The 12,000-nt window shown below is 44.0% G+C and overlaps 1 protein-coding gene across 2 annotated transcripts in view; it reads left to right on the forward strand.

The window, feature by feature from the left end:
• Positions 1-12,000, forward strand: part of sh3bp5la (SH3-binding domain protein 5-like, a) — a 49,186-nt gene that overhangs the window by 18,081 nt on the left and 19,105 nt on the right. Inside the window, exons 2-3 of one of the 2 annotated variants that reach the window (XM_061915555.1) lie at positions 6,662-6,724; positions 7,065-7,193. In XM_061915555.1, the coding sequence (XP_061771539.1) occupies positions 6,662-6,724; positions 7,065-7,193 (192 nt within the window). The remainder of the gene's footprint in view (positions 1-6,661; positions 6,725-7,064; positions 7,194-12,000) is intronic. The other variant, XM_061915556.1, reaches the window with a different exon arrangement.

Genomic DNA, 12,000 nt, shown 5'->3' on the forward strand with positions numbered 1-12,000 from the left:
GTCTATCTGTGTTGGCCCTGCGATGAGGTGGCGACTTGTCCAGGGTGTACACCGCCTTCCCCCCGATTGTAGCCTTCTATCATATGTTGACAAAAATATAACAATTACATAATAAAAGTCAACTACAGGCTTCCCAAATGCTGTAATAAATCAAGCATGATGAGTTGACTTGAAACTGTTCAATGTTGCACTTTTTATAGGTTTTGTCATTTTATTCAATCAAAGAAACAACTTGAGGCAGTTTAATGTGGATTAACGTGGGCAGAATTATTATAGTGTTCCCAATGTTAAAAGGATAAAGCCATTGTTTACAAATTTGGTACATAAATAACCCAAAAAATTATATTTGTTTGTTTTCTTACTGTACCGAAAATGAACCTAACCGTGACCTCTAAACCGAGGTACGTACCGAACCGAAATTTTTCTGTACCAATACACCACTAAAATTCAGTATTATTGGATGTGTCTTATTTGGTTAGTTTATTAGGGTTAGGAACTGCACTTCTTTATGGAATTTTGCTTATCATTCACAATTCTTATGTTTTTCATTTTTATGCATTCTAAATTGTAAATAAAGGTTAGCATTAATCAGCTAAAAATGTAGTCGACAGGAGTCGCCCTATTCTGCCTTTAAAGTGCTCGTAAAAAAAATTCCAACGTTTTACATACACGTAAGCATATATTTTATCCAATAACTGGCACATTCATAGTTACGTAATATTTACGTTATTTGCACATTTTAAGCATACAGTGTCGACAATTATAGGCGCGTCACAAAGTTTGCTTTTTCCTTCAACATCAACACTACTAAACTACTGCAGAATTCATGAGCGACAACAAACATAATAAAACAATCACTCTTTGTACAACGTCTGCTCTCACTGGGATGACGATTGATGGGATCTTCATATCTTCCCGTTTTGATGAACAATACAGATACTCCTTGCAAAGGGAAAACAGGAGGGAGCAAACGAGTGTCTTTTCGACTTCATTACACTGCTCGCCAAAGTGGCCCAAATGAGATTTTTGGATTTCTGATTTTCCCAGCTGACTGTTTACACTGCAAGTAAAATGAGATCTTTATCAGACTCCAGTATAAACACACACAGGCCCCAATGTGCCTTGCATGTGCAGTTCGATAAAGTAAAAACTAAGGAAATTGACCGGATTCCGTAAAGGAACAAGGAAGTCGCTACTACTACAAAATAAAATGAAAGTTGCAACCATATGGTGGCCACCTTAAAAATGTGTCTTTTTTTACGTGAAAGTAAATTTCAGTAATATTAGATGGATTAGATAGTACTTAGTACAGTTTGTATGTATATATAGTGTAATATATTTGGGAGGGTTCTAATCTTTTTATGGCTGTTAAGGCGCGGACATCAGCGTGGATCTACGTTAGTTTTATTTTTTAACTGACATGTATGCAAATACGACACAGGGTCAATTCCAGTCCTTCAACAATCGCTATTCCTTCCGAATCAAAATATATATAATCAAATGTTACGTATAGCCTATTATTGGCGCACTATTGACGAGTGATGCACCGGAAATTTGTACGTGGAAAATAGACTTTGCTCACTGAAACCGTATGTTGTGACGAAATATCCACTGCCGCTGTGGGGGGTGTTGCATCTTTTCCCTTTGCACACAAATAACGTAGCTCGACCAAAGCTGCTGAAAAAGTCCCATTGCGTTTACACTGAAGTCACTTTTGAAAAAAAATCAGATTACAATTGGATTTGGACTACTTCCAGATGTGGCCTGAATCCATACTTGCCAACCCTCCCCGATTTCCGGGAAACTCCCGAAATTCTGCTCCTCTCCCGAAAACCCGAAAACCTACCGGGACAAATTTTCTCCCGAAATTCATTTTCTCCCAAGCTCCATGCGGACCAGAGTGAGGACAGCATGTTTTCATGTCGGCTTTCCCACAATATAAAAAGCGTGTCTGCCCAATGACGTTGTAACTGTAGAATGATCGAGGACGAGTTCTGGGTTTCTTATGTGGGTTTATTGTTAGGCAGTTTCATTAACGTCCTCCCAGCGCAGTAAAAACACACAAAAACAGCAGTCACATTTTCGTCTACCTTAAAGCGGTTCGTCTGCCGTAAACAGCAATGTTGTGACACTTTTAACCAGGATAATAGATAGATAGATAGATATTACTTTATTGATTCATTCAGGAGAGTATAGTGCCATCTACTGTACATGCATATGTGACAGTAACATCTACGGCTTTTAGAGAGTGCAGTGCACAACTGCGCACACAACAAAGAGACGAAGATGGAAGATTCCAGACTCTAGTGCATTTTGATGAAAGCACTTTTGTGCGTGCCACACAGCAATGCCTCATCAGAGAGGGAGTTCAGCATGGTTAGAAAAATAGTGACAGAGAATAGAACAAGGATGGACACTTCAACCCTTAACTCAACAATGAGTAGATGAGTGCCATGTGTGTATATGTGTAAATAAATGAACACTGAAATTCAAGTATTTTTTAAATTTATTTATTTATATATATATATATATATATATATATATATATATATATATATATATATATATATAGCTAGAATTCACTGAAAGTCAAGTATTTCTTGTGTATATACACAGTGGGGCAAAAAGTATTTAGTCAGCCACCGATTGTGCAAGTTCTCCCACTTAAAATGATGACAGAGGTCTGTAATTTAAATCATAGGTACACTTCAACTGTGAGAGACAGAATGTAAAAACAAATCAAGGAATTCACATTGTAGGAATTTTAAAGAATTTATTTGTAAATTATGGTGGAAAATAAGTATTTGGTCAATAACAAAAATTCAACTCAATACTTTTAATATAACCTTTGTTGGCAATAACAGAGGTCAAACGATTACTATTTGTCTTTACCAGGTCTGCTTTCACAGTAGCTGGTATTTTGGCCCATTCCTGTGATGTTCTGGGGCTGTCGCCGAGCAACACAGACTTTCAACTTCCTCCACAGATTTTCTATGGTGTTGAGGTCTGGAGACTGGCTAGGCCACTGCAGGACTTTCAAATGCTTCTTACGGAGACACTCCTTCGTTGCTCGGACGGTGTGTTTGGGATCATTGTCATGCTGGAAGACCCAGCCACGTTTCATCTTCAAAGCTCTCACTGATGGAAGGAGGTTTTGGCTCAAAATCTCACAATACATGGCCCCATTCATTTTTCCTTAACACGGATCAGTCGTCCTGTCCCCTTAGGAGAAAAACAGCCCCAAAGCATGATGTTTCCACCCCCCTGATTCACAGTAGGTATGGTGTTCTTGGGATGCAACTCAGTATTCTTCTTCCTCCAAACACGACGAGTTGAGTTTATACCAAAAAGTTATATTTTGGTTTCATCTGACCACATGACATTCTCCTAATCCTCTGCTGTATCATCCATGTGCTCTCTGGCAAACTTCAGACGGGCCTGGACATGCACTGGCTTAAGCAGGGGGACACATCTGCCACTGCAGGATTTGATTCCCTGTCGGCGTAGTGTGTTACTGATGGTAACATTTGTTACTTTGGTCCCAGCTCTCTGCAGGTCATTCACCAGGTCCCCCCGTGTGGTTCTGGGATTTTTGCTCACCGTTCTCATGATCAATTTGACCACACGGGATGAGATCTTGCGTGGAGCACCAGATCGAGGGAGAACCTGTTCAGCCTCCTTCCCTCTGGAAGAAGATACAAGAGCCTCCGCTCTGGCACCACCAGACTCACCAACAGCTTTCACCACCAGGCTGCTAGGCTGCTGAACGCTCTCTCCCCCCGCACCCTCCCTCAATCCTCAGCCCGATCCAACAGGCTTTCAGGACTTTGAAATTCCCCTCCCCGGAACAACCTGAACTTTAAACCCCATGACCCACAGAAAAAATGACTATGCAAAAATTGCACACATCTGCTGCTATATCATAAGTATTTGCACTACTGATGAAACACTCATTGTTTACAGCCATATCCTATTTAAAAACAACAGGAACTGTATATATTGTCACTTTAGTAGGTAGACATATTTACGTTGCAGTTTACTGTTGTGTTTTCCTTTCTTTTGGTCTACGCATGGGAGAGTGCGAAACTAAATTTTGATTCCTTTGTATGTCTTTACATGTAAAGAAATTGACAAATAAAGCTGACTTGACTTGACTTGATTATCAGTGGTCTTGTATGTCTTCCATTTTCTGATAATTGCTCCCACAGTTGATTTTTTTCACACCAAGCCGCTTGCCTATTGTAGATTCACTCTTCCCAGTCTTGTGCAGGTCTACAATTCTTTTCGTACAAATAAATTATTTAAAATTCCTACAATGTGAATTCCTGGATTTTTTTTTTCACTTTCGGTCTCTCACAGTTGAAGTGTACCTATGATGAAAATACAGACATTTGTCATCATTTTAAGTGGGAGAACTTGCACAATCGGTGGCTGACTAAATACTTTTTTGCCCCACTGCATATATGTATATGTCTATATATATATATATATATATATATATATATATATATATATATATATATATATATGAAATACTTGGTGAATTCTAGCTGTAAATATACTTCTCCCCTCTTAACCACGCCCCTGCCCCACCCCCAACCTCGCCTCCCACCTCCCGAAATCGGAGGTCTCAAGGTTGACAAGTAGGCCAGAATATGATGCATAAAAATCTGACTTTAAGCACTTTGGAGCGTTTAGACTGGTAAAAAATCAGATTTGTGTCACTTCAAGGCAAAACAAAGATTTTTTGTGCAGTGTAAACGAGGCCTATGTGTCTTTCTCGCCGTTTCTTGGTCAAAGTTTACCATCTCGGTTTATGGCCTCCTGCTTTTACTATCCGTGTGAGAATAGGCATAATTTATAATCTAGAATTAAATTTTACCAGCTCAGAGTTGAAAGAGCATTGGAAATGTAGTAAGAGGCGTATTCATGACTACATGTAATATTTACGTATTTTGATAATTTTATGCATTCAGCGACGCATTAGCTTCAAATACGCATCACAAAGTTTTTCTTTTGACATCACAGGTTACTACTTAATGCAGACATCATGAGAGCCAACAAACATATTAAAACAATCACTTACTTTACAATCTATGTTGTCACTAGGATGCTGACTGCTCGGATGTTCATATATACCCGTTCAGATTAACTATCACTCATAATCCTCACAAAGAAAAAAGGGGGGTGGAACCAAGCGCAGACAAGCATCTTTTTGTGTCTTTCTCGCCATTCTATGTCTAAATTGGATGCCAAGGTTGACCAACTTGTCAGTTTGTGTTCATTCTTCTACCATCCATGTGAGAGGCATTATTTAAGATTGAGTATAAACTTTTGCGGACGGCGTGGCGAAGTTGGTAGAGTGACTGTGCCAGCAATCTGAAGGTTACTGGTTTAATCCCTACCTTCTACCATCCTAGTCACGTCTGTTGTGTCCTTGGGCAAGACACTTCACCCTTGCTCCTGATGGGTCCTGGTGAGCGCCTTGCATGGCAGCTCCCGCCGTCAGTGTGTGAATGTATGTGTGAATGGGCGAATGTGGAAATACTGTCAATGCGCTTTGGGTTCCTTTTAAAAAGGGGTAGAAAAGCGCTATACAAGGACAACCCATTTACCAATTGCGAGCTCTGAAAGCAGCTCACCAGCCGCTGACGTCAATACAGAAGCACAAGTTGTTAGCTCCCTCCGATTATGGCGGTGCTAAAAATAATTTCTTCGTGTTAGCGCTTATAATAATATTGCTAATATTTGTTTAATATTCAGGTTACGATTTATGGGCGGAATGAAGGACCTCCCATTGACTCCAATGTAAGCAGACTTTTATTCAAGGATTGAAAGGGCTTTATTTGTCATACTCGTACACATTTGCACATATATTCACATTTATTTACGAGTTAGAATGCATTAAAAAAAAAGTACATCATAATGATTGACAATGATAGGCAACATTCCAAAAAAATGTGCAGTTCCCCTTTCAGGTTCAAGGTTTCTTCTTTGTACTTTGTGAACAGTGATATTTTGAACACTGGTAGTTTGAACAGTCTGTTAAACTTAGTGATTTCTTTGCTTATTCCATTCCATAATTGAATCCCAGATACGGATATGTTGAAGGTTTTACGTGCATACAGATGTTTTAAATGACATTTTCATCTAAAGTTGTGTTACTCTTCTTTTGTGGCTATGTACATAATTTTAGCTGTTTGCAAATGCACTAAGTCGTTGAATTTCAATATTTTTGATTCAATTAATAAAGGCTTTGTAGGTTCTCTTTATCCAAAATTATGTATTATTCTAATTGATTTGTTTTGTAAGACCGTTAGTGAATGAAGGGCACGTTTGTTGTTGTTTCCCTATATTTCTACACAATATCTCAGATATGATAGCGAGCAGTAGAAAATTTAGAGTGATTTTTGGTCTATAACATATTTTGCTTTATTCAGTATTGACGTGCGTCTTTTTACTTTATGTTGTATATTTTTTAAATGAGGTTTTCAGTTAATTTTATCATCTATTTTTATGAGCATGAAAAGAATAATGTGTTCTTATCTTACATAAGGATTGTGAATGATAGGCAAAATTCAGAAAACAGTGAAGTTCCCCTTTAAGTTTCACACGCTAAAATAGCAGAAATGTTCTCATTTGTTATCTTTTTCCCTCCTAGGAAGAGTTGGAGCATCTTAATGAAGCCAGTGCGGAAATAAACAAGCTAGAGCTGGAGCTGGATGTAAGTTAAACAAATGCCTTCACTTGTTTGATATTTAATGTGTAAACATGATGGCATCGTACATGTTATAGCTTCAAAAAGATGAAGACGTTGAGCAAACACTTCCATCTCTGCTGCTAAAATATTTCACACAGCTACCCAGACGGTTCTAATCAATATGATAATTCTGTTTGTAATGTTATTCAGCGAAATAGCATCTGGGGTACTGCGCGCTCTTTTGGATACTAATCGCACTGACAGTCCGCGCTCATTTTCAGCTGCACTCGAGTGCGAAATTCAATCAGCCTTTCCACTTGATAGAAATTCAATCTGGTCTGTTTTGTGCTTCCCCAACTTCCAGGACGCCAGGTCAGGGTACCGTAAAATCCTCACCGAGTCTGCCAGGAAGCTCAACGCTCACAGCTCGCAGCTCGGCACCTGCATCGATAAGGCAAGGCCGTACTACGAGGCTCGTCGGCTGGCCAAAGAGGTTTGTGCAATAGTTTTTTGTCAAAGTCTGCTGAGACACTAGTCACCAGAGGTGTGGACTCGAGTCACATGACTTGGACTCGAGTCAGACTCGAGTCATGAATTTGATGACTTTAGACTCGACTTGACAAAATGTAAAAAGACTTGCAACTCGACTTAGACTTTAACATCAATGACTTGTGACTTGACTTGGACTTGAGCTTTTTGACTTGACATGACTTGCTACTTTCCCCAAAACCCAACAATTAAAAAGTTATTCAGGAGCGCTCCGTATCTTCCATTGTGTACGCGTGTCTGTCAACATGTGTGCGATGACAGTGTGTGCGCTACCTGTCAGTACAACAGCCAATCAAATTACATTAACGTTATTTTCGTCACACAGCATTCATCCAATCATCCATCATCCATCCATCCATCATCTTCCGCTTATCCGAGGTCGGGTCGCGGGGGCAACAGCCTAAGCAGGGAAACCCAGATTTCCCTCTCCCCAGCCACTTCGTCTAGCTCTTCCCGGGGGATCCCGAGGCGTTCCCAGGCCAGCCGGGAGACGTAGTCTTCCCAACGTGTCCTGGGTCTTCCCCGTGGCCTCCTACCGGTTGGACGTGCCCTAAACACCTCCCTAGGGAGGCGTTCGGGTGGCATCCTGACCAGATGCCCGAACCACCTCATCTGGCTCCTCTCAATGTGAAGGAGCAGCGGCTTTACTTTGAGTCCCTCCCGGATGGCAGAGCTTCTCACCCTATCTCTAAGGGAGAGCCCAGCCACACGGCGGAGGAAACTCATTTCGGCCGCTTGTACCCGTGATCTTATCCTTTCGGTCATGACCCAAAGCTCATGACCATAGGTGAGGATGGGAACGTAGATCGACCGGTAAATTGAGAGCTTTGCCTTCCGGCTCAGCTCCTTCTTCACCACAACGGATCGGTACAACGTCCGCATTACTGAAGACGCCGCACCGATCCGCCTGTCGATCTCACGATCCACTCTTCCCTCACTCGTGAACAAGACTCCCAGGTATTTGAACTCCTCCACTTGGGGCAGGGTCTCCTCCCCAACCCGGAGATGGCATTCCACCCTTTTCCGGGCGAGAACCATGGACTCTGACTTGGAGGTGCTGATTCTCATTCCGGTCGCTTCACACTCGGCTGCGAACCGATCCAGCGAGAGCTGAAGATCCCGGTCAGATGAAGCCATCAGGACCACATCATCTGCAAAAAGCAGAGACCTAATCCTGCGGTTACCAAACCGGAACCCCTCAACGCCTTGACTGCGCCTAGAAATTCTGTCCATAAAAGTTATGAACAGAATCGGTGACAAAGGACAGCCTTGGCGGAGTCCAACCCTCACTGGAAATGTGTTCGACTTACTGCCGGCAATGCGGACCAAGCTCTGGCACTGATCGTACAGGGAACGGACCGCCACAATAAGACAGTCCGATACCCCATACTCTCTGAGCACTCCCCACAGCACTTCCCGAGGGACACGGTCGAATGCCTTCTCCAAGTCCACAAAGCCCATGTAGACTGGTTGGGCAAACTCCCATGCACCCTCAAGAACCCTGCCGAGAGTATAGAGCTGGTCCACAGTTCCACGACCAGGACGAAAACCACACTGTTCCTCCTGAATCCGAGGTTCGACTATCCAACGTAGCCTCCTCTCCAGTACACCTGAATAAACCTTACCGGGAAGGCTGAGGAGTGTGATCCCACGATAGTTGGAACACACCCTCCGGTGCCCCTTCGTAAAGAGAGGAACCACCACCCCGGTCTGCCAATCCAGACGTACCGCCCCCGATATCCACGCAATGCTGCAAAGTCTTGTCAACCAAGACAGCCCCACAGCATCCAGAGCCTTAAGGAACTCCGGGCGGGTCTCGTCCCCCCCTGGGGCCTTGCCACCGAGGAGCTTTTTAACTACCTCAGCGACCTCAGCCCCAGAAATAGGAGAGTCCACCACAGATTCCCCAGGCACTGCTTCCTCATAGGAAGACGTGTTGGTGGGATTGAGGAAGTCTTCGAAGTATTCCTTCCACCTATCCACAACATCCGCAGTTGAGGTCAGCAGAACACCATCCGCACCATACACGGTGTTGATAGTGCACTGCTTCCCCTTCCTGGTCCAGAATCGCTTCGAAGCTGTCCGGAAGTCGTTTTCCATGGCTTCCCCGAACTCCTCCCATGTCCGAGTTTTTGCCTCCGCGACCGCTGAAGCTGCACACCGCTTGGCCTGTCGGTACCTATCCACTGCCTCCGGAGTCCTATGAGCCAAAAGGACCCGATAGGACTCCTTCTTCAGCTTGACGGCATCCCTCACCGCTGGTGTCCACCAAGGGGTTTTAGGATTGCCTCCCCGACAGTCACCAACTACCTTGCGGCCACAGCTCCGATCTGCCGCCTCGACAATAGAGGTGCGGAACATGGTCCACTCGGACTCAATGTCCAGCACCTCCCTCGTGACATGTTCAAAGTTCTTCCGGAGGTGGGAATTGAAACTTTGTCTGACAGGAGACTCTGCCAGACGTTCCCAGCAGACCCTCACAATGCGTTTGGGCCTCCCAGGTCTGTCCGGCATCCTCCCCCACCATCGCAGCCAACTCACCACCAGGTGGTGATCGGTAGAAAGCTCCGCCCCTCTCTTCACCCGAGTGTCCAAAACATGAGGCCGCAAATCCGATGACACAACTACAAAGTCGATCATGGAACTGCGGCCTAGGGTGTCCTGGTGCCAAGTGCACATATGGACACCCTTATGTTTGAACATGGTGTTTGTTATGGACAAACTGTGACGAGCACAAAAGTCCAATAACAAAACACCACTCGGGTTCAGATCCGGGAGGCCATTCTTCCCAATCACGCCTCTTCAGGTTTCACTGTCGTTGCCAACGTGAGCGTTGAAGTCTCCCAGTAGGACAAGGGAATCACCCGGGAGAACACTTTCCAGTACTCCCTCGAGTGTTCCCAAAAAGGGTGGGTACTCTGAACTGCTGTTTGGTGCATAAGCACAAACAACAGTCAGGACCCGTCCCCCCACCCGAAGGCGGAGAGAGGCTACCCTTTCGTCCACCGGGTTGAACTCCAACGTACAGGCTTTGAGCCGTGGAGAAACAAGAATTGCCACCCCAGCCCGTCGCCTCTCACTGCCGGCAACGCCAGAGTGGAAGAGGGTCCAATCCCTTTCGAGAGAAGTGGTTCCAGAGCCCTTGCTGTGCGTCGAAGTGAGTCCGACTATATCCAGCCGGAATTTCTCGACTTCGCGCACTAGCTCAGGCTCTTTACCCCCCAGTGACGTGACGTTCCACGTCCCAAGAGCTAGCTTCTGTAGCCGAGGATCGGACCGCCAAGTGCCCTGCCTTCGGCTGTCGCCCAGCTCACATTGCACCCGACCTCTATGGTCCCTGCTATGGGTGGTGAGCCCATTGGAGGGGTGACCCACGTTGCCTCTTCGGGCTGAGCCCGGCCGGGCCCCATGGGAACAGGCCCGGCCACCAGGCGCTCGCCATCGTGCCACACCTCCGGGCCTGGCTCCAGAGGGGGGCCCCGGCGACCCGCGTCCGGGCGAGGGAAATCTGGGTCCATGATTTTTCTTCTTCATAAAGGTCTTCGAGCTGCTCTTTGTCTGATCCCTCACCTAGAACCATTTTGCCTTGGGAGACCCTACCAGGGGGCTTTATGCCCCCGGGCAACATAGCTCCTAGGATCATTGGGACACGCAAACTCCTCTACCACGATAAGGTTGCAGCTCAGAGAGGAGTTCAGGAGTTCATCCAATCAAATTGCAGGAAAACCAACACAGAAAAGCTCTTAAACAAAGCGCCAGTGAGGAAAAGTTATGCCAAAAATAGTTTTGTTCGGGTATTAAAACAACGACTTGGTCAACAAATAACGAATTACCGCATGCAAACTTGCGGTTGGAAGATTACAGACGGAGACGCAACAACTTCCAACTTCGTTCGACATTTGAAGATGCACAAAGACGGGTAAGTTTTGAATTTAAGCTAACGTGTATTGGCTGAGTAACGTAATTTTTATTTGCTGTGTAGTTAAATCAGTGAGACTGTAAACTCACTGCTAACGTTAGAACCATAGACATCTTATAAGTAGACGCAGCATCGACCACTACTGGCGCTGACGAGACGAGACGAGACGAGACGAGACGCGCGACCGCCATCTTGGAGTGGTGATCCACTCCACTGCAATTCTTTTGGCAGGAGCAATGAACTGTCAGCGCATTTTATCTCACTGAATACCACTGATTTTCAGACGCTTTTTTGTCATACGTGTAACTATGATAAAGGACACATGTTTTGGCGTGTTCATAGTTTGCTCAACAATAATAGAATATTCTTTTATGCTATAAGTGACCAGACGTCACAGATCAAAACTGGGAATAATAATCCCAGAGAAGGGGAAAAAAACGGTCAGCTATTTTTAAATTGAAGAAACAATATGATTAGGTTATATATACATGTGTATATCCTACATTAACAATGTATGAATATTGTAGATATCTATATATCTTACGGACCAATAGACTTTATCTCTGTTGCTGCAACAGTAGAGTTTTTTTTGTCTTGACACTTTGTATTGATATTTTCTATTACATTCTTCCCGTAAACGATCATGTTTACAGTGATTGTTTTATATGTATTTTTCATGTATGTTGCTTTGGATAAAAGTTTCTGCCAAATACTTAAACATATACTGTATAAACACTTGAAAGTCTTTATATCAGCTAAAGCAGGGGTGCCCATTACGTCGATCGCGATCGACTGGTCGATCTCGGAGGGTGTGTCAGTCGATCTCAAGCCA

This window comes from Nerophis ophidion, linkage group LG11, assembly GCF_033978795.1.
Source record: "Nerophis ophidion isolate RoL-2023_Sa linkage group LG11, RoL_Noph_v1.0, whole genome shotgun sequence".
Taxonomy (NCBI): Eukaryota; Metazoa; Chordata; class Actinopteri; order Syngnathiformes; family Syngnathidae; genus Nerophis; species Nerophis ophidion.